This window comes from Rosa chinensis, chromosome 3 (assembly GCF_002994745.2).
Source record: "Rosa chinensis cultivar Old Blush chromosome 3, RchiOBHm-V2, whole genome shotgun sequence".
NCBI lineage: Eukaryota > Viridiplantae > Streptophyta > Magnoliopsida > Rosales > Rosaceae > Rosa > Rosa chinensis.
In genome coordinates, this window is record NC_037090.1 from 47,232,069 (window position 1) to 47,258,239 (window position 26,171).

Consider the following 26,171-nt stretch of genomic DNA (forward strand, 5'->3'; position numbering starts at 1 on the left):
TTGTGATGGTATTCTGAGCATTAACAAGTCGAAACTTGAGGTACCATTCTAATATTTTTCAAACTTGAGGTACGAAATTTTAGAATGGCTAAAACATCAGGTATTGTACGGGCAATTTTCTCAAATTTAAAAAGTAAAAGAACAAAATGAGCTAGAGCATAAAATTAAAAGAGGATTGCTTCTCTTGAGGTCATTTTCGACATTTTGAAAGTTTTAGGACCGGAAGAGAGAGTTTTACCCGACTTACTAGGCGTTTTGCCACGAATTAATAAAGAGAAGAAGAAAAAAAAAAGTTGAAGTTGGACGGAACTTCTTCCACCCACCCAGGTGGGTGCTCACCTGGGGTCTTCAATAGTGCGTGTATTACACGCGCTGTTAGGATTTGGTCTCCATTAATCATTAGTGAGGAAGACCAAAAACAAGTCGAGCTCAGTAAAATCAGTTTACTCCAATTACAAGCCTTGCACCTGCTATACAATGCGTAAATTCGAATCCATCCAATTTTTCTTAGCCGGCGATCAGAGACCGAAGCCATTGTTGTCTTCTCAATCGCCGGCAGTTATCAAAGACAATTGGAGGACGAGTTTGTTTCTTTGTCGAACCCATTTTTGATTTTGGATGGATTATCTTTGATCCTGAAATCAACAAGATCAAGAAGGTAAGCAGATGAGAATAAATTTGTTGATGTATAGGAAATGAAGTAGCTGATGAGAGTGAGGTGCAGAAGGTTATCGCTGACCAAATTTCTGGCAACAATCGGATCGGTGGAAACTGGAAAGCACAAAGGCAGTAGATCTAAGATTACATTAAAATTCCAAAGGAATGTAACCATCCATAACTCTCATTGGCTGGCACATTGGTGAAGCCACGTAGTAACTATGTTGGGCTATTTAGGTTCGAGCCGCATCGTTGTTATTTCAATTGTCATGCAATAAATTGCTTTTTTTTTTTGGCTAAAAAGGATTCAACTTATTTACTTATTTAGTTTATTTGTTTTTAAATTTTTGTATAATAAGAAAAAATAAGTATGCATATTAATTTTAATAATGAAGATGGAATTTTCAAATAAAAGAAATATATTCATGAAAACTCTTATGTTATTTAATATTTTATTAAGAGAAACGAAATTGCGATAAATTATTTTAGATTGTTAAGTAGAATTTGATTAGATGAGTGTGAGTGAGTGAACCACTCCCACAAGTTTTGTGCGCGAAAAAAATTAGTCTCATTAGGAGGGTTTTCATTTAATTGAATATTTAGGATTTATGGCTGATATGGTGGATCAAAGCCCAAACAATGACAAAAATAGATAATTTTTTTACCACAATCATTTCTTCTCATAATGATTACATCCAACGGTCGAATTAAAAAAATAAAATTCATTAAATTTTATTTCCTCCATCTTGTTTGTTTTGAAAAGTTTTTCCATAAACCAAATTACCAATCAACAAGTTACACAACATTAATAGGTATACAAGGATTTCGTGTGATCAAAATAACCGAAACTATAAAGCGATGGATTTGGCATTACTCATGTATCTAGTAGTGCTTCGTAATAGGTGCTATGTAAAAAAATTAACCTGGTCCGTCGTTGTTTTGTCATCGATAAAAGTGGTCAACCCTTTATACGCTTATACTTTCTTAAAGAGAGAGAATGAAGAGGAGATGAAATTCTCAAATTTTTACATGGATTGATAGGTTGTGTCCTTCAATGAGTGTGAGTGCCAACGGCTCGAAAAAAGAAGCTGCTAATGAACCCACATAACTGACATAAGAAACTTGTTGGAAGTTTTCATCTTTCTAATATTTGTTTTTTTTTTTTTTTTGAAATAACTAATATTTGTTATTTAATTGCAGTTTGGAGTTCAATTGTTGAAGCCTTCAAGGTTTCAAAAGGACATGCATCTCAGTTAAAATTGTTAAATTGCAAATCTCTCAGTTGTATATGCCTAAAAAAAAATACAGGTTCTAGATAATAAACTAATGAAAATGAATTGAAAGTCTGAAAGAAAATGAACTGAAAGTATGAGAGCTGGTTTTTTTTATTTTTTATTTTGTTTATAATTTTACAGGCAATGTACAGATTTTGATCTTGAATTTTTTGAATGGTAATTGTACAATTGCAATTAGTCAAGATGGGAATATAGGATTTGGCCAGTTACTGAACCCAAAAGTGTTGCAAAGATCGCAAAGGATGACATTTGTTTCATCAATCTTGATATACTTTGACCTGAAGTGACTAATGTTGAATCGAAAAACAGAGGATTCCAAAGAAGCTGAAATTGTAGATCTTGATTTGACAACAAAAGCATCCAACAGGCGATTGTTGCCTTCGTCTCCATATTCAATCTATCCAAGTCATACCATATAAACAATTAATAGATTGAGAACTTTAAAGGTGAATCTTGTAGATTGCATGAGGCTGCAAGGCTGGTATTGTGTTCCACTCGCCAGAAATTATCCCGCCGTCCTCGACCTAACCACTACCTTGTATCGACTGCGCTGTCCAACCCCGCTCCGATCTTGGCCTGAGAAATCTAGATATCAACCTCCTACGGCCACCAAACCTCGCCCAAGATCCAATCCAACATCGATCAGCCCTCTTGTATGGATTGTCCGTCGTTGACATCGAACATCAACCGCAGTAGGGCTGGGCTCGGTTCGGTACCAGAGTCGCAGGCCCAAACCATGTACCGTACCGACCTAGTTTGGTACATAAAATGGAGAACCACTACCGGCCACCGAAGTCGGTATACCAACTTATCGGTATACCGAGAGACTTGGTTGGTATCGGTTGGTTGGGCCTCCAACCGAGTTTATGATTGGCCCAAAATTCCAATGTGACTCATCTGTAATTTTAAAAAGCCCAGACCAATAAATAAATGAAAAAAATCAGAAAAATAAGTATATAACTCTCATTCATGATACATCAACTTCATTGCATCATTTCATCACTTAATTGTTCATATTTCATACTTCATACAAATTCAAAAATTCCAATTCATAGTTCATAAAATCACTTCACTGAAAGTTCATACAAATGTACAATAATCTGAATAACTAAACTGAAAGTTCATGTGAAGAAACAAGGAAATTAAACAAAACGGCAAATAGACAGTAGCAGTTGAACCAAAAATCTGCAATCTGCAATCTGCCAAACTGCAATGTTGCCAAACACATGAAATTTGGTGTCAATGAAGCTCAGCAATGAACCAAAAATCTAATAACACTTAAGAGAAGACTACATCACTTATAAGTTATAATCTCGATTAGGTTTGAAGCAAGTCAAACAACTATTTTAACTTCACAAACATACAATAATTAAAATAAGCTAGTTAGAGATGGAATTAGACAGCTGCATACCTTACAAGCACCTGTAGGCTGCTAGAGTGCTAGACATCAGTTTGAACAGAAGTGGTACTGTTAATTGATGATGCATCAATTCCCTGATTAAAAGCATTATCTGCAAAAGAACAAAAAAGAGGTTAATAACAATATTATGCTTGCTCAGTTATGAATAAGAAAATCCACATTTTCAGTGGCTTACCCCTCTCAAGTTCCTCCAAAGTGTGGTACATCTCAAGATCATCTTCAGTGGGATCTTTATAGAAGTTTGGGGGATAAGATTTTAACCAATCCGAAGTGCAAACAAGGGCTTCCACCATTTTTGGTGACAATGAAGCTCTAAAAGGATCCACCACTCCTGATCCTAAACTGAATGCATTCTCCGAAGCCACTGTTGAGCGTGGAATAGCAAAAATATCCTTTGCTAGCTTTGATAGGACTGGATAGGTTTGCTCATTGGCCTTCCACCACTTGTGAATTTCAAAATTTTTTGCCAAAAGGCTGACATACTTATCCGATAAATATTGATCAACTTCATTTCTTATGCATTGGGATTGCTCAGCCATCCTCTCCCTTGCTATTTGCCTGCTCACTTCATCAAGGTTCTCCAAGTCATCATCCCCATCCAATCCAAAATCTTCTGCCATGCTTTGTTCAGTTTGGTTGCTGCCTTTGCTGCCCTTATATTCATCATACATGTTCAACAATATTTTCTTCAAGTCCCCTTGTATTGAGTTAATCGTTTCATAGCTTGCATCGACCTTTTCCATAGCTACTTTTGCCCACTGTAGCTTGTATCTTGGGTCAAGAACATTAGCTATCATGATTATCTTGTTCACCGATTCGAAGCTTCCCCAATATTTGTTGAACTTGGTCTTCATTGAAGTAGCAACCCTCTTTAAAACTTCATCTTCTGCATTCATGGCCTTGTCAATCTCAGTTTGCAAACTTATTATTTCAACAAATAATATATTTGTTATGATTTTTTTCAAAGCACTAAGCTTCACCGTAGCTTCATAGAACTTCTTCAAGAACAAGCAAAAGGCTTGTGCATTCCTCCAGTCCTCATTAGATGGGGGTCCAGCCCTACTTCTGCCATTTTTGTCAGTTTCATCGAAATATGCTTTAAACTGACTATCTTCTTCAGCCATTCTTCCAAACACAGTCTCATACTTGAGTGCAGCTTCAAGCATGAGATATGTGTTATTCCATCTTGTGATTACATCTAATGGAACATTGGCATTTGCCCTGCATTGTTCCAAAACAGCAAACTCCCTAAACTTGTCAAGTCTTTGCGATGAACTCCTAACATACTTAGCACAGTTCCATATAGCATCAATCCCAGCTTCTAACTCCTTCAAACCATCCCTAACTATTAAATTTATGATGTGGCATGCACATCTTAAATGTAAAAACTGTCCCCCAAACATCAAAGTCTTGTAACCCCTCAACCTTCTCATCATGTATGCCACAACTACATCATTAGCGCTAGCATTGTCTACCGTGATGGTAAACACTTTAGTGATCTCCCACTGCCTCAAACACTGCTCTACTACCCTTCCAATCTCCTCTCCCTTATGACTAGTAATTGTACAAAAGTTTATGATCCTTTTGTGCAATTTCCAGTCACTGTCCATAAAATGGGCAGTTAACACCAAGTAATTTATATTCTAGATCGATGTCCAAGTGTTGGTGGTAATTGAGATCCTTGTCTCATTTGCCCTTAATTGACTCAACAATACAGCCTTTTCAAAATTAAACCTATCTAAGACACCCTTAGCAACCTGCTTTCTGTTCATTCCTGGCCATTGAGGCTCCAATTCTTTACAGAAAGCTTCAAATCCTTCTTTCTCTACATGCCTAAAAGGAAGTTCATCCTTGATAATCATATCTATGCACCTATCATCACACCTCTTCCGGCTATACTTATGGTATGTTGCTGCTCCACTCACATTATCCTTATTCAACTTAGCCTGCTTGTGATAAGATTCTGCGTATAACGGATGAGTGCCACATTTCCTAGTATGTGACCACATTGAGCTTGTCCCATTCTTTTTACTATCACACAAGACTTTCTCATTACAATAGTTACAGGTGCACCAACATGTATCTCTTTGGTCTGAGTTCGGGAGTTTACATCTAGTAAAATGTGCCCAAAGAGGACTTTTGTTAGCAGGTTCTTTTCTTTTCTGCCCAATTACAGCAGGGTGTTGTATGTTGTCACTGTCAAGTTCAGATTCAACACCTGAACCTGAACCTATAGCTGAAGGTGGGAGTGTTTGAGTGGGTGGTCCTAAAGGGGACTGCCCTAAAGCTTCAGTACACTCTATATGCATGACAGAGCTAATAGAAGGGCTTGAGCTACTGGTTTGACTCAGATTTCCACTTTGTGTACCCATAGCTACAGAAAAAGAAAGAAAACAAAAACCATAAATTAACAAAACCTAACACCAAGTTCACATAGCATCAAAGCTGTTGGTCTAATTCAACAAAAATGTCAAAAACAGTTGACTAGCATATATAACATTATAACATGTAACAAAAAGGTGAAAAACAGTTCACAAATCGTCTAATTCTTAGCACTAGCATATATAACATATCACATCGTTGATCATTCCATAGTTTGGTACATAAACTGACCTCTTGCTCCAAACGTTTGCTCCAATGCTCCTATTCTACTCGAGCTTGAAGCCTTCAATGCTTGAGATTGGAAAAAAAAATAGAGTAAGAGACGCATTAAAAAAAATAACATATTGGAACAAAAAATAACACAAAAGACTTGTCATTGACTGATTTCTGATTACAGAATGTCAGAATTCACTCAATTCACAGCAACAAGATGCAAAGATAAAAAGAATCAAAACTAAGGAAGTTTCCATGTCGACAAACAACTTTTTCTGCTATCTAGTTTTACCCATCTCTGAAATTTTACCATGTCGACAAACAACTTTTTAGATTCCAAGATTGACGTTCTCCGTCTTTGTTGACTAAGAGCAACTCCAACAGCTTCCATATAATTTCTGTATTATAGGGAAGCAAAAGTCAAAGTTTTAGCCTCTTTTTCTTCTCCAACTCCAACAAATTCTCAATTTTACAACAATCTCTAAAATCTTCATGTTCTTCCTTAAAATTTTAGAGTTTGCTGTAAATATAGGGAATTTGATTTTCTCTTTCCTCACTTTCCCTAAAATAGGGATAGTTATAAGGAATCTGTTGGAGCAAAATGAGCTTATTATTATTTTTTTTTTTGGTACAAAAAATGGGCTTATTTTTCCAAGTAGAGAAAAATCAAAATATGGGGAATCTGTTGGAGTTGCTCTAACGGCTCATCCAAGGGTTTATATTGGTTAGTCGCCTCAGTGTGCATGATTTGTTGCCACGTCATCAGGTGACCACCCACTGGGGTGGGTAAAAGAATTTTCTGAAGTTGGAGCGTGGAAAATTGAAGAGCAAAGCATAAACCCGGAAGTTGAGAAGTGAGGAGTGATTGGATCAGCTGGGAGGCTCAGATTCAGAGTGAGAGCAATGATGAAGGACTTTGATGATTCCTCCTCTCCGATTCGCCTTAACATAGGTCACCTCTTTCTCTCTCTCTCTCTCTCTCTCTGGAATCTCAGAATGAACCGAGAACCCTAAATCTTGTTGATTTCCTCCTCCGTCTCTCGGAGCAAATACTTGTTTGGTCGCTGAGTAAAGGAATTGAAATTCTTATTTCTATGACACTCAATTCAAAAGTTTTCAGAGAACACAATTATTTGCAATTTCTTGTTTATTGATAAGTGCGGGTTCCGTTGTTCCTTGTTCTTTCTTTCTTTAAAGTATCAAGTGTGTGTATTGGATCCCCCTTTTCGCAAGTGATGCTTTCGGATTAATCATACAGTGTTTCGCAGAATCTGAGCGTCTGGTAGTACCTAGTTGAATAGCTACATAATTTGGTGTCATTTCTTACTTGTCTACAGGAGGAAAGAAATTTTACACCACTATTACTACTTTGACTCAACGTGACCCCGATTCAATGCTTGCTGCAATGTTCAGTGGTCGACATACTTTATGTCAGGAAAATGTATACGCTCCTGCTCTGGTCACACATTCTGCCTTTCCTTGATGCACTTGCGCGCAGCAATATGTTATGTGACTATTACTGATAACATATTCTGTAACTCTTGCAGGGATATGTTTTTGTTGATCGGGATGGCAAACATTTTCGCCACATACTTAATTGGTTACGGGATGGTGTTGTTCCCACATTAAAAGATTCCAAATTTGCAGAACTTCTTCGGGAGGCAGAATACTATCAACTACTTGTAAGAGTGGTTTTAATGTGCATGTGTGTGTGTGTGTGTCTATATATATATATATATATATATATATATATATATATATATATATATATATATATATATATTAGTATCCTCAGTATATTTTGAGTTCTTCAGGATTGCATTCCGGTTGATGATGCATACTTGCTGATTGAGATCATGAATATTTGGTTGAGGAAGATTTGATTCTTAATTTGAATTGAACAATGTCATAACTTTGGTAAAATTGTACACTAGGCTTGAGAGAGAGGCGGAGGAAATGCAGATGTATGGATTTCTATAGAGGGCCTTATCCCATGCCTGTAATGCTAGTCCTACTTATCTTGGTTGCCAAGTTATCCTTTGCTACTGGTCAGTTGGCCTTATTTACGTATTCTCTGTGAAAGTGAACCCATTATACATGGATACAATTAGTCTTGGTTACACACAGATATAATCAGTCTCATTCTTCTAATTATATTCTTAATTATTATTTTTGTATTTTTTCTGGTCTTCACTAATTATGTTGAATTGGTGAAGTTTATTCCTTATGATATAAAGTTACATGTTTAACATTATTATCATTTTGGTCCCCCTATCGTATCCATCCCATTTGATCCTGTCATATTTGATATGGGTGCTTCCTCTTTGTGCTTTTACAGAAATTCTGTATCAACAATTTTTTGAATTCTTGAAACTATTTTCAGGGGCTGATAGATGGAATACACACCGTTCAAAATAAGAAGAAGGATGATGAAGAGCCAAATTCAGAATTAACACGCACTGATATCCTCAAGTGTATACAGTCTGGGAAAGTCAGGTTTCGTGGTGTTAATCTTTCTGGCCTTGATCTTTCAAAATTGGTAATTTTCTCATTTTCTGCACAAGTAGATTTGTGGCTTCCAGGACAAAACCACAAATCTGGATTTCCTCTACATTTGTCTCTCACAAGCATAGTGCACCAACTTTTTCACCCAAACTTTATGGCATTTTCAATTTGTTTAAGGACATCAAACTGAATATATATTAACAATCAATTTTCTTTAGCAAGCTGAAACAACTTAAATATATAAAGGTATGCGTCCTGTTTTTTGAACCTTTTTATCAATTGACATACAGAGAAACCAGATGTCATGATTTGAGGTGGCAAATACACTTTATCAACTGAAGTGAAACCTTGATTATCTCAAAGTGTTCTGACGATGCTAATAAACAAGTATAATTGAATATGAAAGCCATTTTCACAACTAGTAAATAGTATTATGCTTCCTCTTGTGACCCCCTCCCTCAAAGAAACAGATTCTCTATGTTCAAATTAGGGAGTTAATATTCATTCATAACAACAAAAACAAAGCTGTTCCCAACTATGTGGGTTGGCTACTTTATCTAATCCACTGTTCTGTCATACACGGATGACTTGCTATTTTAGATACTTCTTAATTACCTTGCCCATGTTATTATTGGTCTTCCTCTTGTCCTTACCCTCTATGCTAATTAATTTGCTCTTTCTAATCACTACATCTATCCATCTTCAAAAAACACGTTCAAACTAGCATAGTTGGTGATGTCTTATTTATCTCCAGTTGGTGCTACTTTAGTTTAGTTGGTCATCACATTATTGTAAACAAGAATTTCAAACAGAGCAGTAATAATATCTACCTTGGTCATTTAGATTGTCATTAAACATCAAACTACTGACCAGAACCTGAAGGACTTCAAGTACTTGACAGCAGCTTTTCTACAGTTGATTAGAATAAACTATAGGAAAACCAATCTAATAATATTACCAATTTGTGACACAAGAGGGCTACTTTTAGTTTAGTTTTCTTTTTCTAGTAATTTGTTTTCGATTGTGAAAACATCTCTTGATACTGACTCTGATGTTGTGGTGTTATATCACTGGAATTTCAGGACCTGTCATTTGTGGACTTCAGCTATGCGTGTCTGAGAAATGTGTTCTTCTCACGTGCAAACCTTCATTGTGCTAAGTTCAAGGTGAGTATTAATTGTACATAGACTACACGGTAAATGTGGTCTGTGGAGAACAAATGTTATTTCTACTTGTTAATATCATTAGAAAAGCCATGATATTTTCAATGACAGAACAACGGGTTGGTTAGCATCACCGGTCATGCACCAACCTTTTGGTAGATACTATATTAATATTTTTGACAAAGATGATTATCCCTTCTGTTTATAACTTATAGTAGGAATTGACGCTCTGACATTTTGTCACAGGATGCGGATGCTGAGGGTGCCATCTTTCATAATGCAACTTTGCGAGAGTAAGGGATCCGAATTTCACAGTAGCGCTATTGGTTTTATATTTTTAATGGGCAGCCTGATTAATGCAATTTTCCTGCCTAAGGAAGATGTGAATTTACTGGGGCAAATCTCCGTGGAGCTTTGTTGGCTGGTACTAATCTTCAGAGTGCAAATCTACAAGGCAAGTTCTACTGCATTCTGATAATCTTTTAGCAGGTTTTTAATTTTTTATTCATTAGTTTCATACTACTGTGGCTTTTAATTTTTCATTCACTTAGTTCCATACTACTGCTGTTTTAAATTGTTTGATATGTTTCTTAAACACTCATAAGCTACATGTCTGTTGTTCGGGAGGAGTCAAAATTTGTCCAAAGATTAATTCTCCTTTGGATTGTATTTTCTTTTTGCAGATGCATGCTTAATAGATTGTAGCTTCTGCCAGGCAGACCTTCGATCTGCACACCTACAGGTTCTGCATATATAAATCTTTAAATTTTCTACTCATTTTTGACCAGCTCATTGTATTTGGTTTTCTGGAACATCCATTGGTGAGATTTTAATTGTTTGCCTGACATGCTTTATGTAAGCAAAATAAAGTAGTCTTCTAACACCATTGGATTCCTAGGATGAAGACGAACATATTACTTCCAATCTTCTATCAATGAAATCTTAGCTACCTGAATGTCCCTATGATGTCCATTACCACATTCCTTTTTTCTTTTTTGGTTTGCTTTAACCTTTGCCAATGTTTGAACTGATAAAAGCTATTTTTGTTAATTTAATCCTTTCATCTGTTTTCAAATTTTAGAGTTTTTGTTGGTAACAGTTATCGTATCAAAGAAATCAGTAAATAATGTAAATTCAACAAATAAAAGCAAAATAAGATTAGGCTTAATGTTTAGTTGCATCTTAGAGTCGGCAGATGATTAGGGCATTACTACTTTTTAATGAACTTAAATCTAATTATCGTTATTAATCTAACCCGTAAGACCTGTGTCTTGTTCTCTTTGCTTGATGTTTGGCTTCCCTAACTAGCCCCTTGTGTTACCATCACACTCCTAAAGAGTTGGATTTGTAATTAAATGGCACTCTAAGAGGAAATTACAATTTTACAGCTTTGAAAATTTTTTTAGCCCTAATGAGCAAGACAAAAGAAACAATTATCTCTGAAAATATTATGCAGAGAGAGAAAGCATGATTACAGAGGATTTTGTAAGTTTCTGTTAGTTATTTTCAATCCAAGTTTGCATAGATAAACTGTTCAATAGTAAAACCAAATTCCTAATTGAAGTCTTCCAAAACTTTCTGCAATAAACAGGGCACTTTCTGAATTCTCTCAATAATAGAATACAACCCGAATCAATTCCGAAAATTTTCAGTAGCAAGCAAGACATGAGTTTATAATGGTTGAAAATCTATGATGAATCGGAGTGGATTTGACAGTTTGGAAACTAAGGATCACACATGTGGGATGAACGTGTAGTGTGGTTGGACTGTGATCGAAGTTACAGGAAAGTGGAAGAAATTAGGATGTGGGGGTGGGTAGAACCTGGGGAACAAGTTTTTAAATTTTAGCACCAGCTTATTTCTTTCAGATTTGAGCAGAACAAGATATCAGCAATAGGTGGAGAAGCCCATGATCTTATATTCTTTTTTTAAGGCACGGCTTAAAAATGTAAAATATTTTCTAAACACACTCACATGTGGCGGCGAGTTCTGATGTTGGGTGATGTGGACACGTGTGGCCCAACACTGGGTCTAACATGTGAGCTGTATTCTTTGATTCCATGAAGATTTTGCCCATGAGTTTATATATTATCAGTCAAAGCTTAATATTTCCGATGTGAGAAAACAGGAAATTAGATGATTGTGATACCATAATATTATCCGGCAAATCTTAATATTTACAATATGAGAAAACAGGAAATTAGATGATTGGGACACCATAATATTTTATTGTTGTAGTGATCCATTTTACCTTTCGCGCAGTTATTTATATTTGCGATGATTCAAAAGAAGGAAAAATTCCTGATTTTACATCTGATCGGAATTTAGTCAAATCATTTAATTATCTGATGAAAGAATTGTGTCTTAATGGATTAATGGTATCTCATACATGATCTTGTTTTCTCATAACTTTCAGAATGCGGATCTTACAAATGCCAATTTAGAGGGAGCTATTCTGGAAGGAGCAAATTTGAAGGTAAACTGGAGCTTTGTGTGTGAAACATTTAAAAAGAAAAATCTAATCTGAAGAATTTTATATGATAATTATACTCATACTAGTGGGGATGTGATGCCAACCAAATAAATGTGATGACAGTTACAAATTCAATGAACATTGAGGGTCTAGGCAGTAGGTAGTGAGATTATGAAGTATGACTCTTATGCTTAATAGCTTATAGCCTGCTTTTAAATTTATAGCAAATTTGTTCGACGTTGAAAGAATCTAATAATATGATATTTTATTGGGTTTGAAACATTGTATCACATACCTACGTGGCTTGCAAACATATGGAAACATCAGCGAAGACGTCTTGCTCACCTTTGTTTCGAGGAGAAACTTTAATTTTAGTATTCCATGGGAGCATATCCTCTTTTATTTTTTTTTTCCCTACACTTGGTCTGAGTTAATTGGGGTAAGGGGATGGAGATGAAGAAAAGATTCTTCTATTCCATTCGATGCTTGACTTTCCTGAATGGAAAGCAATGTATGACATCATTAGGTCAATTCTGAATGGAATTTATGGTGGCATTAGAATGATAGAAATTTTCAGAGACAGAATAGTTTTACAGAACAGAGAGTTTATGGCTGCTGTATATGGAGAAGAATGTAGAAAGACAAGATAGGGTAAGGTAGGAGTTACCAAGGCACCAACCTTCAGTGACACCTAATTGTCATTCAGTCTAAAGCTGATTTTCCTTACAGAGATGGCTTATTTATTGATTCCAGATGCATTATTGCAATATTAAAGGCCTCATAAACGACCTGATCAAATAGCAAGAGACACTTGGAGAAGTTAAAGACATTGTATTATCCCGAGGTTCAAATAGACGAAATAATTACTCATAATAAGACTTGGACGTTAACTATTAGAGAGACTGTTTGATTTATTTATCGATTATCTTTCATTGACCAACTCTTATACTACCATCTTAGTCGTGAGTCAGTATGAACGAGACCGTCTTTGGAATGACATTACAAGTTATAGGACGCAATATTTTCTCCTTGCCAGGTTGATTTTCTGGCTTTGAAACATTTCTTTTCTGAGTTGTTTTTCAGAAAATGACTGGTGATTGCACTAGATACTCATTGAGGCGGGTGGGAAAGGTATTAAAAGATAGCAATTAATGTGTCACTTTGTTTTTTTTTTTTTTTTTTTTTTAAAGGCTGAATTTGAGGGGTTATCAATTTTAGGGTTATAAATGGGTCATCTGCAGAGATGTACTAATGCACTAGAGCTGAAGTGTAATCTAAATGAATCCAGGAGTTTATCCTTTCTTTGATATAAAGTTGGATTGGAGAGCTGTTGTTAGAATAGGAGCTGTGTAAGTTGTGATGGTAATAGAAAGCAATTTTACTGATAGCTTCAGTTGTTTGGTAAGGTGTGTTCCCTAAACCTACACTGAAGATTTTTTCTCATCAAAGAAAAAAGGTGTGGAGCTTACAGGTGGTAGAAAGACAACGTCATTAAAAATCCAGTAAACAGGTCAATTGCAAAAGTGGATTGATATGGTTCACAATCACATCCATTAAATTGAGTTGACATATGGAAGTAGGTGCTATTCTTATAATGGGATCTGCTGTTACAGGGCCCTCTCCAGTAATGATCTTATAATAAGGAATCATAAGGACATTTAATTTCAACTGTTGGATGAGTATTCAGATTTTATTTGATATTTTACAGCTTTGAACAACCCATTCAACGGTTGAAATTAGAAGTTTTCATGAGTCCTGATTATAAGGTCCTTACTGGAGACTCTACCAGCTGTTACATGGCTAACTTTTGTCATTGTTGCCGCTCGTTGTATCATTCTTCTGTACAATTGTGTATGTATGCCTCCCCATGCATGTTAGAAGCATAGACATTTCTTATAAATTGCTTTAATTTTTGAAAGAAGGAAATGTACATGTTATGCTGACATATTAGTGTCTGTTTACTCAGCAATCACAATTATATTTGCATAATAATATTGCACAAGAGACTTTCGTGGAGGTTCACTCTATGTTTGCACAAAGTGGATATTAAAGGAAAGAGAACTATGGTTAATCTTATATATTGGATAAAATCTTTGTTTGCTAGGGCGCTAAGTTGAGTAATACCAATTTGAAGGATGCAAACCTTCAACGAGCTTATTTGCGGCAAGTGAATCTTCGAGATACGGTAAGGAAAGATGATTGAAGCACTTTTGTTACTCTTCTTTTGGTTTTTGTTCTTGGAATCTATGAAAATTGAAATAACTAACCGAAGGAAGCAAGGTTGCTGTCCAATTTTGGTTCTTACTTTCTGGTGTTCCAATGCAATTTTTGGCCTTATAAATAGAGAATTTTCTTGTTGCTGTCTCGATTTGTATATATATTTCAGGGCCACAGAAAAGTTGCAGTTATGTTTGCATTATTTATCTGTCATAGTATAGACATTCTAGCATTGAGAATCTAGCGTTGAGAACGCAAGCATCTTTTCTGTCAGTTGGATAGTTGTGAGTAAACGCATACAATTTATGGTTGTATAATTTTGTGTTTTGAACAGCATTTGGAAGGTGCGAAGCTTGATGGTGCTAATTTACTTGGAGCAATCAGATGACACTGGAGTGATGATATTTATTTCTTGAGGAGGTTTGTAATACTGTGTATATAACCTACTTTTACATCTCGTCTTATGTCTGCAAAGACTCACATGCGAAGAAATTGTTGTCCAAATTCTTCATTCATGCTATCTGAGTAGTTAAATGATATTGCTTGTACAGAATTATTGTTGTTGGAAATTGCTGATGGGTGTAAATTGTGGATGTCCTAGAGGCTTCCATCTTTAATTATAGTCTTTTAGTATCAAAAAAAAAAAAAACCAATTATGATTTGAAATATAGATATTTGATAATTCATGAAAGTTATGGGGTATTTAATTATGGTTTTAAAAATATTTCATGAATTTCATCAAAGTTTAGGGATATTCAATTAGGACTTTTAAAAATAAATAAAAGTAAATTATAGATAATTATGGATTTTGTAGTGCTTAGTATAAATATCAAACTCCAAATTTTTTTCCAATCACCAGAGCAAAGATAATTGAGCATGGAAAATTCTATCAAAGTTCTTCTCTCTGCAAGCGAAGAGGTTGGTCCTCCATCATCTTTCTTTCTTTTTTGTAATCTTTTGGGATATCAACATTTAGAGATACCCAACATGTTAATTCTTGTTGTTGAATGTGATTTCTTTTTGTTTTTCAATTGAGATACTTGGAATCCTATTAGCAATAAAAATGATTTATGAAACCCTAAAACTCAAATATTGTGGTCTACCCTTAAAACCCTAAAATATTGAATAGTACTGCCATGAAATACCGAACTGTGTCTTCGTAATTATTCTCATGGATTTGAATTTGTATTTACGGTTCAAAGGAAGCTTGAACAATTGGATTTCAATTGAATAGATATAGATCAAGACATTGACCAATATATCGTTATGAAATAGGTTAATCGGCAAAACAAAAATCAAGTAATTTAGGGCAAGGCAGGCTCATTGTGGTATCAAATATGACATATATGTTATGCTTTTAGGGTTTGAACATACTGTTGAGAGCACCAATACTGATAAACATGGCCTCCACATCCCTTAAACATGCCACTGATTATAAAATTGATGAGAATAATGAAAGATCTGTCAGAGTAATAGTCATTCTTTTGAGTCAAGGTCTCTAGAAGATGCTTGATCATTAAAAAGGCAACGAGTTATTAACTTATTATCTTGTTTTGTTTATGGGTTGCATTGGTTTTGTTTTGTTTTATTTTATAATTTTTTTTAAGTGTTAGGAAATTTATAGAAGTCATTCATAATAAAAGTCTGTAAATCTCATTAATCAGCAAAAAGTCTGGCTAAAATCAATGGTTTTAAGAAACCAATAGTAGTTTATAATTTTTTTTAAAGGAGCCTATAGATTTTTTGAATCAAGCCCTCGAGGCGAAATAGTATAATCAACACAAGCCAGAATAGGCCGTTATATACCATTCTGCTGTTATTTAAGGACATAGACAGACAAGAAAGTAGTGGTAGTATCCATAGTGGTACATAGAAATAGACCTACTTATTATGCATTTCAGATCGTAGAGATAACAGAGATCCTCTATTAGTACTACGCCGGAGGCGCTAGAGATCTAGGTTCCTAATACAAGGAAATTATTGAATTTAGATAAAACTAAAAACATAGAGTTGGGCCAAGAGCCTAAACCCTAGCCCAAATTGAAATCTACTGGACTAGGGTAAGACCCCAGCCCAGAAACTTGAAGCCCAAATAGAGGATAGCCACTAAACAAAGGCCCATCAGCTCGGTTCGGTCCAAGTCCACCTTCTCTAGCCTCCCTGTCGTACGAACCAACCAAGCCAAGCCTCTCTCCGTCCGCTGCACGTCGCCTCGACCTGCACCCTTACGATCCGAGCCCCACGATCACACCGCCAGCAACCCAAAATCGCACCGCACAGGCCATGTCGCCACACCATGCCACCCAACCCTAATCTAGGCCCTCACACCCCACATTGTCTCTGCCACAACCCGTATAGCCTCGATCCGCCCCACAATCACACCACTTGCGACCCAAACCCTACAGGCCACGCCGCCTCAACCACGGCAAGACGGAGAAAACAAAAACCCCAATCCAGGACCACGCGCCTCCCACTTCCCTCGAGCGAGACCCTTGGCACTACCATCCGGGTTCGATCGCCGGATCAGTTAGCATGACTACCACCATTCACCATCCCAGCCAGAACAAACTGACAAGCCTCGAGCAACACCCCATTCGATGGCCCCCCTGAGTAATAGCGATCCAATACCTGTTCGGTAGCCAACCTCATGACGACGGTGAGGCCCAGAGGCTAGCCCGCGCCTCCAGGTGCCGCTAGACGAGGATGATTTTGCAGAGAGGAGAACCAGCCTTTAGGGTTGTTTGCGGACTTCCTCCTTAGATATAATTTAGTGTTGATTGTTGGGCTAAAGAGCCTATAGATTCAAAAGGTATGTCATTTTAAAAAAAGTCTACACAAATTCAAATACAATATATCTCTATCAACAAGGGCAAAATGATAGATTAATTTGTTGAATACTAGTTTGCAAATTGGATGATCCTAGAAAGACGAGACTTAACCAAAGAAGTTGAACCTATTGGGTAGAAAGATCCTTTTTTCATTTTATTTTCTTTTTGGTTTGAGGGTAGAAAGGTCCTTGGCAAAGACATCGATGGTCTAATATTATTTTCTGAGAGGAATAGTCAACCAAATTGAAGTTAAGCGATATTCCACAAAACTATCTGCTCGTAAGATCTGTCAGATAGAGCCGCTATTTAACAAATTTAATCTTTTTAAGCTAGCAAATAAAACACATCCAGAAAATACCGTATACTACCTAACAGATAATAAAATAGCAAAGGCATTGTGGGTATCCCTGATAAAATTCCTCAACTTTAAGAATGTGTTTGGATGAGAGAAAAAATGATGAAATTTAATTTAAAGTAATGATTTCATAATTCCTAATAGTCAATTCTCTCGTTTGACATTATTAAATTAGAAATTTTAAATTTCTTTGTGGGAAAAAAAATGAAGGAAATTATTATTTAAATTTCTCACTTCAATTTCCACCAAAATAGATGTCATTTATGAATTCCTTTGTAGTATTCAATTTTCATTTCCAAAACAAGACTTTTTTCCTTTTTATTTGTTTTAAACTTCCTTAATTTATTACACATTTCAAATTTTAAATAGATACAACCAAACAATAAAAATTACAATTAATAAAATTTTAAATTGATAAAGTTAAAGATTCCGTCATTTATAAATTCTTACGAACTTATAATTTTCTCATCTAAACGCACATTAAAAGAATGGTCACATAAGTGAAATTCTCTTACTCTAACAAGTAGGCAAGTATTTTTTTGGGAGCCTACCAATTCCTTCCCAAAAAGAGAAGAAGTTCTAACAAAACTAAAATTGTAGCCCAGACTCACACCAACGAGCCCAGACCCAAAATTATCAAGTCCTGGCCCATGAGTGAGGAAGATGCCCTAGCCATGGCTCAAGGAGATTCCACTTTCTTCAAACTGCATGCATTCCCACCATTGTCCTTTCTAAAGTCGCCACCTTTGCCGCAGCACCATGCCGCCAGCTTCGCACGTCGCTGTCAGGAAACCACTAAACTTCAGCGTTGGCTCCCCTTATAGCCATAGCCCGATCTGGGCCGAGCTTCCCCTGGACAGCCATTGCCACCACCGAGCGCTGAGCATTCTCCAGATCAGAGATCCTAGCTCAGAGAACAACATCCGATCCAATGCCGACATCAACCAGCCACAGTCGAACCAACCGTTGACCACTGCAACAAAACTCATCGGTGGTCTAATATGAGAACAAAACAAATAGAATGACCAAAAGAAAAAAAAAAAATTAAAAAACAAACAACAAGTGTATGTTGGATGGACTGACCTATGAGCTCAATGCCAAGGAACAAGGTATTGGGCCAAATTGGTGGAAATCGAAGCTTAGAGGTTGGAGATGGATGTGTAACTTGCAAGAGTCTAATAAATCTAATCGTTGGTACAATCAATGGCCGGGAATTTGACAAATAAAATGTCTACCGACATTGTCGTGCTTATAATAAATGAGAGCACGTGTTTCTCCGCCTGTGGCTGCCCAATATCTATCCAATCCATGTTAAGATTAGATTCTCTCCTATCCAAATGCGCACTAAATGCAGCACTCAGCAATCAAAATATCTCTTTCTCTCTTCTCTCTCACAGCAGTCTAAATATCTCGTTCTCTCTCTCATACAAGTTTATTTTTAACATTATCTGTTGGCCAAAAGAAAAGGACATTTAATTATGAGACTTGAAATTAACTGAGGGATGTGGTCTAAGTCAATTTGATACAATGTAACTCTGAGTATATGTCATAAAAAAAATCTCTTCCAGAATATATCATTCAAACTATTATTAAGAGAAGATCAATATAATCTTTTTCATTAAAATAATTTTTTAAATTTTAATTTTTTTTGAACTGCAATATTCAAGAAGGACAAAAAGACCAATTCACAAAATAAAAGAAAAGAAAAGAAATTAATAAAAAAATAAAAAATAAAAAAAACAAAAAACAAAAAACAAAAAATGTGAAGTAGTTTTTTCTACATTATGAGAGATAACTGCCTACATAGTTATTCACACCCTATAACTACCTAAGTAGTTATCCACACAGATAGAGTATTTAGCATCTAATTTTTTTTCAAATTAGTTTCATAGATTGCTAAACGAATTGGGCCTTTTTTTTTTTTGAGAAGGAAAAGGAAAACTACAAGCAAAAACCCTACTATAACCAAACCTAAAAAAGTCAAAATTAAAAGCAGAGAGAGCTGAAAGCTTGAGCTAATACCCACATTGTCCTCTAATATTGGCGACGACATCAGCAACAAAATTAGCTTCATACAGTTTACAATATTAGTTTTACTCATATATTTACGGATCTCAACCAAAATAATATTTTTTTCTTTTTAGAGGAATAGGATTTCTTTAATTTTACTAGCAGGATCCACCCACTATGTGTGTAGAGAGAAGTTAAAGGTCGTAGAAAAACTTCCGTACAACGATTACATTTTCTGCTTAAAATTTTTTTTCTTTCTATTTTATAATTTATCATATTATACTTATTAATTAAATATATTTTAATTTTTTAATTTATAAAAGTTAAATTAATAAAAAATTTTGATTTTGAAGAGAAAACTCTCTTATCTTAATAATAACTGGTCTTCTTCATACATGCTCCTGCATGTGTATTTTAAAGAAAATTAAAAAAATAAATGAAATGAAACAGTTATTACAGAGAGAATAGTGAGAGAGAAAAGTAGGGTTGTGGGATAATTTATTTTAATTTTTGTAATGAAAATTTATTTTATAATTGTCATATTTACTCTTATAATTTAATTTATTTTTAAATTCTTTTAATCTTTCAAAGATAAATATGACAAAAAAATTTATTTTGACTAACAAATTATTTTCTCTTAATAATAATAATAGTATAGATATAGATATTGATATTGCTAAAGCGGGTAGGGACGGGGTAATCTATCCAAAAGAAGGAAATGCCCTTACCGACATCCCAGAAATCATGTGAGATGATGGCGGAAAAAGTGGTAGACGTGGCGTGGGCATATTTGTAATTCCAAATAAACGGGGTAGCGTGGGGTGGGGGAGAGAGGGCCTCGTGTCCGTTTCCTTACTAATTTTGCATATAAATATATGTTCCGTCCCGCATCTCCATCCATTCATCCATCCAACAGAAATTCATCACAACCAGAAAGAGAGAGAGAGAGAGAAATAATGGCAGGAATCATCCACAAGATCGGAGATGCGCTCCACATCGGAGGAGAAGGCAAAGACAAGGAGCAACACAAGGAGGGCGAGCACCACAAGGAGGGCGAGCACCATAAGAAGGAGGACGAGCACTACAAGGATGACCACAAAAAACACAAGGACGACCACGGCGACGACCACCACAAGAGCAAGGGCCACGACGAGCACCACAAGGACGACAAAAAGAAGAAGAAGAAGAACAAGGACAAGAAGAAGGAGGACGGCCACAGCAGCAGCAGCGACAGCGATTAGCAACGTCTGTCTGATGCTCTTTCATTTCTTCATTTTCATCATCATCTCTTTTGCTACTCCATTATGGACCGTGAATCTCATTTTATTTTCCTTGTAGGTGCATGTTTGGGGCTTTTCGAGTTTTGTTTGTTGTCCTCAACTTTATGTTTCAAGAAAAGATGTCCCAAAATAAATAAAGAAAGAGCATGCAAGAGAAGAATGACCGAGCTTGTTAATTTTCTGAATGCATTCCACGATCCAACGGAAGAGCAGAAGAAGAATAATTTTGCTTATTCATTTTCTGTATGCTATTTTCCCCAGTTTTAAATGTTTTAGATAATAAGTACTAGATCTATATGTCAACCCTTATTTCACGGAACATAATATTTAAAGGGATTAGAATTTATATTCTCCATTTTACAATAACACACTATATTTTTTATTATTATTTTTATTTTAATATCAAATATTTTATAACTATATTTTATTATAAAAAAATAAAATTTAACATATTAAAAAAATTAAAATATAGAGTGTGAATCATAAAAGAAAAAGTATGAATTTTATTTTTCATATTTGAAGATTAATATTTTAATACAAAGTATTTATTTATTTTGTGTGAAACTCAAAAGATGATAAAGTTTATTGAATTCAGAAATAAGCACAAGTATTTCTTTTTTTAGAAAAGAAAAGAAAGAAATGCAAGGGATAGTCCGCTTTAACTTTGTGGACAAGTTCCAATATTATGACCATCACAATGACAATGACCACATCTTTTCCTCCATTTTGTAGAGCTAGATTTGTTTTTGTTTTTTGCAATTTTCAAGATATTGAGAGAGAGAGAGAGAGAGCGCGTGTGAGACTGAATGGCTATGATAAGCAAAATTTTTGATAAAGAAAAAAAGAACAAAAAGGAATTTTGAAGATAGAGCTCACATAAGGAGGAGGGTTAATACTGCACGGCTAGGGGTGATTGTTTTGTCAAATAGGAAAAAAAAATTTCAAGGAAGGGAAAAAGTAATTTAAAAAAAAAAAACCTAGAGGCAGTGTGAATAGAAAAATATGTGTGCCAATAGCACATTAATACCACACATTCAGAAATAAGCACTGAAGTACCTATTTAATTATTTATTTTTTAATCTTATTTTAGAAATGTATTTATTAATGAGCGTAGAAATTGTTTAGTACGTCAAATCAGATGGGCAAAAATCGTTCATTCTCAATTCAAACTTTTTTTTTTTTTTGATCGGGATTCTCAATTCAAACTTAAAAAGTAGAAAATAAATATGTTATTCGAGTTAATATGTGCGCTGCTTGATTATATTTATAGAAATATTATAAGGATATATGTACAAATTAATGTAAAAAATATCTTCACTTAATTAAATCTCTCTTGACTAACTGTTTCTGTGATAGACTACGGAACGGGAACTAAGTATGAGACAAGGTAGGGAGGGAAAAAGAAATGACACATGCATGTATAGTGGTTCACCTTGCTCATGAGGCAAGGCTACGTCCACTTAGATATTTTACTATGAGTGAGGTCAAGTGACATTTGTAGTGATACAAGTGTGGAGATCATGGATCCCATCCCTTTCCAAAAAGGGTAAGACTTCCCTTTATAGCTAAAGAAAGTCTCATTTTATTATATATTTCCAATGTGGGATACAATACACATATTGCTTCTCTTGAAGCCTTTTGGAGATCATGGGAGGGTGGCCTCCCTACGAGGCATTGACCGACCTCCACCATAACGAGGTAGCTCGGGTGTTAGACTACAGGATGCATGTCGTAGGCTGGACTAACCATGTCGCGGGGCCCACCTAAGAGGTCTTTGCTTATGCTTGGTGATATGTGATGTGTGATATCAACAAATCCCCAAAGTCCCCGAGTAAGAGGCACTTCTTGGTTGGGGAGTTTAAATATGATGCCGCCAAGTATGAGTGACGACCCTGTTGAACGCCATACCCATATTAGTCCCCCAACTCCGTAAGTAAGAAGGGACTCTTCCGGGTCTTGTAAAGTGTTCAATGGTAGGTTGGTGCCACAGGGGCCTCGTCATTGAACTAGTACCTGTAAATAAGATAAGAGTGTACAAACTACAAAGAAAATATTGATTGCGCTATTTGAGTCAAATGCATCGAGGTGCATGAATGTTTATATGAGATGCTGTTACACATTGTGTGTATGCATGTATTATGTAATGTTGACATATGACGTATAAGTCTAGAATGTATGTGGTTGTAAAAGTATACAAAGTGCATATGATGCAAAGATGTGTGATGAACACGATGACACATAATGATATGTAAATGTTGTATGCACGTGATACATATGTGTTAGGATCGGGAGTGTTATTACTCGCCGAGTCCCCCAAGTCACGTTGTTAGTAAAATGGGAATTCGAACTTAGATTATGTTTGGCATCTTTGTCATACTAGTGAGACTATGGCAAGACCATGATAGTCCCCCAAGTATGAGTTAGAGGAAGGAACTCTAACTTACTTAACCCAAACGTAAGCCACAACTCGGTTGCTTGGCTCATGTGTGACGGGAATGTAAGAGTTAAGATCGCTCATGTTGAGCGGGTGATAGGTTGTGTGAGTTTTTGACAGGATCGGCCCCGGATTTCACCTTGAAAATCCAAAGTGGCCCTGCGGGGCCCACCTCAGAAGAAATTCTACCAAAAATTTGGCGGAACTCCCTCTAAAAGTGGACTACCAAAAAACCTGTAGAAAGACATTTGTACTTCTAAAATAATCCACCCTTATTCTTCTAGAGCCACCCTACTCCATATCACAACATCTCCCATTTCACAAACAATTCTGAACTTAAGAATATTAATCTCATAGGTTATCAATGCAATCTAATGTACAGGCGTACAAGAGAATAGAATACAAAATAAATGGCTGATACTTTTATAATGTGGAAGCTATGACAGCTATGCATCAACCCCAAGTACGCTCGACCTCAAGCTAAACTGGCCTGCAAACTGGGCATTTAAAACTGAAGGGCCCAGGGGAAAACATTTAAAAATTGTTAGAGTGAGTGGATGAAAAATAAGTAATTTCGAATGAATAAGTAAAACTTAATGCATTCCCAAGTTATTCTCTAAAATCTCGCATGCAGTAACAATCTTGGAAATACTTTTAATCATCATCTTTACTGCAATCTTAATCACGTAAAAAAATAGAGCATCTTGCATTCTCTTAAAATCTCATCCTCAATCCTTTTTAAAACATCCTTTTCAAGAGGTTCGTTTGATGACTAGAAAGGACTGCTGTCTAGTCATCTCATGCCATCTAGGAGGGACTGCCACCTAGATGACGCATCGGAAGGGACTGCCAACCGGAATAGGAGGCGGTGGATAGAAAGGACTGCCAACTAACCACATGTAGTTAGAAGGGACTGCCAACTAACTACCTCATGTTATCTGGAAGGGACTGCCAACCAGGTGACGCATCGGAAGGGACTGCCAACCGGGATGTAGTCTGGAAGGGACTGCCAACCAGACTATTACCTAGAAGGGACTGCCAACTAGGTAATGCATGCATGCACTGACTGATAGCCTCCTCAATAAACTGGAAACAACCTCTTTCAATTACTTGCTTTCGGAAAGAAACTCAATATTACTTCAATAAATCATAAATAATTCACCGAAAACATAACTCAGGATTATCTCGCTAACTCAAACCTCAATATCTCAATGAATCCTCGAAAGCATAAATCAAATACTCTGTAAATCAATAAATGCTTTTGGAAAGAAATCTCAATCTAACTTTAAGGCTGATAAGTGCGGAGCTCAAAGCTCAATAAATCTCGATAATTCAATCATGCTCAAATATTCAATGAAACATTCGTACTCGTGAATCCTCATAAAAACTGATATTCGAAATTAATAATTCTCATAATATTTTCTTAATCAGTCACTTCCCGAAAATCATTTCCCAACTCAATAACTCATAAATAAATAACTTGAAAAATCTATTGAAAGCCCTCGGGAAGAAAATCCACTAAAAAATCCCGTAACTCATAGAGCATAATAAATCTCAAGAAATCAAGCTCATAAAATCATAACACTCAATAATTCAAATAATAAATTAAACCCCAATCAGAAAAATAATAATATACTGCATGCACATTTAATTTAAAATAAATGTCCACTCACAGTACTGTTTAGGCAATCACGCATACGAGTTCCTTCATTGAGCAATAGCTCGGTATATCACCCTGTACACAATTAAAATTCGTGAATAACGATTCGGCAATTAAATACGATTCCTAAAATCAAATCCTCATAATCAAATCTTCACTTCTTCTCGGATTCAACCCAAATTATACCACTAATACCAATTCATTAATTTAAAGGTCCAAGGCAGAACCGAGAGATATCCGACGGTCGGATTCTCGTAAATCGGTAATGGATTTCTAAATTCCGGAAATTTCATAATCAACACAACTTTTCTTCAATTCCAACCAAATTCACATTTACGAGCTCTACATCAATTATAGGATTCAATAGGTTAAAAATCGAAGTCAGAAAACTGCCCTACGTGCCTCCACGCGCCACTTAAAGTAGCGGCGCGTGGGCCCCACGTGCCGGGGCCACCAAATTTTGGCAGCAACAATATCACAACAGACCCAACAAGTTTGTCAACTACAGCACATTCCAATTTTACCTTTAAGTGCTCGAAATTGGCTTATGAAGAAAACCCAGAAAATCCAAGAACCCTAGGATCGGGTTTTGATCGATTCTCCCTCTACACTGCAAATCGTGGCTCAAGGCTAGGGGGAAAATGATCCTTGGCAAAAATCGCACCTTCAATGCCGGTTTGGTGGCTGGAGACGGTAGGAATCCCCGAAAATCGACAAAACTTCCAAATTGCTACAGTGAGCTTCATGGCTCAAATCCGAGCTCCTCCGGCCGAGCCATCGAAAAACACCACCGCAGGTGTGACAAGGAGGAGGAGGCGAACTTGTCGGTGCCTGGATTCCGTCATGGGGTGGCTGGAGGAGGAAGAAATCGGTGGAGGAAAAATCGGGCCAAAGAGGAGGAAAGGATCGGGGGAGAGGAGAGAGAAAACTCGGTAAGTTTCCGAAAATGGAAACTTACCACAGTAGTTTCCACCTTTTATAGAAACTTACTATGAACAGTAATTTTCGTATTTCGCTCATAACTTTCGCATACGAACTCCAATTTTTACGTACCACATATGCACGCGCTCGGTTTAACGTCCTCTACAACTTTCATGAAGAACATTTTCTCAAATTTTGACCCAACCAAAAATTCAACTTTTAGGGCCACTACAAGTACTGAAACGACAGTAAAAGTGAAAGTAAAGATCGTTTACCGTCCAAATGACTAGTATACTGGTGAATTCAAGTTCGGGACGTTACAGTTTTTGTCTTATGGTCTTATTAATAGGATGTAAAA

General features: G+C 36.1%; 3 protein-coding genes and 1 long non-coding RNA gene across 5 annotated transcripts; 2 read left to right on the top strand and 2 right to left on the bottom strand.

The window, feature by feature from the left end:
* Window positions 1-3,392: 3,392 nt before the first annotated feature.
* Window positions 3,393-5,744, bottom strand: LOC112194658 (zinc finger BED domain-containing protein RICESLEEPER 3-like). Its single transcript, XM_024334875.2, has 3 exons — window positions 5,107-5,744; window positions 3,548-4,974; window positions 3,393-3,463 (listed from the first exon to the last, which is right to left on the bottom strand). The coding sequence occupies exons 1-3, from the start codon at window positions 5,742-5,744 to the stop codon at window positions 3,393-3,395; spliced, it is 2,136 nt and encodes a 711-aa protein (XP_024190643.2).
* A 994-nt stretch (window positions 5,745-6,738) lies between these two features.
* Window positions 6,739-15,409, top strand: LOC112195399 (FH protein interacting protein FIP2). Of its 2 annotated transcripts, XM_024335830.2 has the most exons (12): window positions 6,739-6,919; window positions 7,305-7,408; window positions 7,515-7,649; window positions 8,351-8,506; window positions 9,555-9,638; window positions 9,882-9,928; window positions 10,016-10,089; window positions 10,319-10,377; window positions 12,052-12,111; window positions 14,213-14,293; window positions 14,660-14,745; window positions 15,185-15,409. In XM_024335830.2, the coding sequence occupies exons 1-11, from the start codon at window positions 6,871-6,873 to the stop codon at window positions 14,711-14,713; spliced, it is 903 nt and encodes a 300-aa protein (XP_024191598.1). In that variant the 5' UTR covers window positions 6,739-6,870; the 3' UTR covers window positions 14,714-14,745; window positions 15,185-15,409. The 2 variants fall into 2 exon arrangements, with proteins under 2 accessions (XP_024191598.1, XP_024191597.1); XM_024335829.2 differs by lacking the exon at window positions 15,185-15,409 and having other exon boundaries at window positions 6,740-6,919; window positions 14,660-14,945.
* Window positions 15,410-17,923: 2,514 nt separating this feature from the next.
* Window positions 17,924-18,733, bottom strand: LOC112195400. The gene is made up of 2 exons (XR_002934500.2): window positions 18,592-18,733; window positions 17,924-18,481 (listed from the first exon to the last, which is right to left on the bottom strand). It is a non-coding gene; the product is annotated as an uncharacterized LOC112195400 (long non-coding RNA).
* Window positions 18,734-20,404: 1,671 nt separating this feature from the next.
* On the top strand, window positions 20,405-21,153 carry LOC112195401 (dehydrin HIRD11). Its single transcript, XM_024335833.2, has one exon. It carries the CDS (start codon window positions 20,475-20,477, stop codon window positions 20,757-20,759), a length of 285 nt encoding a protein of 94 aa, XP_024191601.1. The 5' UTR covers window positions 20,405-20,474; the 3' UTR covers window positions 20,760-21,153.
* The last annotated feature ends 5,018 nt before the right edge of the window (window positions 21,154-26,171 follow it).

Excerpts from the sequence above, each read along its gene's own strand:
- LOC112194658 (XM_024334875.2), bottom strand. The coding sequence starts at position 5,744 with ATGGGTACACAAAGTGGAAATCTGAGTCAAACCAGTAGCTCAAGCCCT. Across the intron at positions 4,975-5,106 it reads GCTAAGGGTGTCTTAGATAG|TGACTGGAAATTGCACAAAA; the intron begins GTTTAATTTTGA and ends TTTTATGGACAG. Across the intron at positions 3,464-3,547 it reads TTTGGAGGAACTTGAGAGGG|ATAATGCTTTTAATCAGGGA; the intron begins GTAAGCCACTGA and ends GTTCTTTTGCAG.
- LOC112195399 (XM_024335830.2), top strand. The coding sequence starts at position 6,871 with ATGATGAAGGACTTTGATGATTCCTCCTCTCCGATTCGCCTTAACATA. Across the intron at positions 7,650-8,350 it reads CAGAATACTATCAACTACTT|GGGCTGATAGATGGAATACA; the intron begins GTAAGAGTGGTT and ends AACTATTTTCAG. Across the intron at positions 8,507-9,554 it reads GCCTTGATCTTTCAAAATTG|GACCTGTCATTTGTGGACTT; the intron begins GTAATTTTCTCA and ends CTGGAATTTCAG.
- LOC112195401 (XM_024335833.2), top strand. The coding sequence starts at position 20,475 with ATGGCAGGAATCATCCACAAGATCGGAGATGCGCTCCACATCGGAGGA.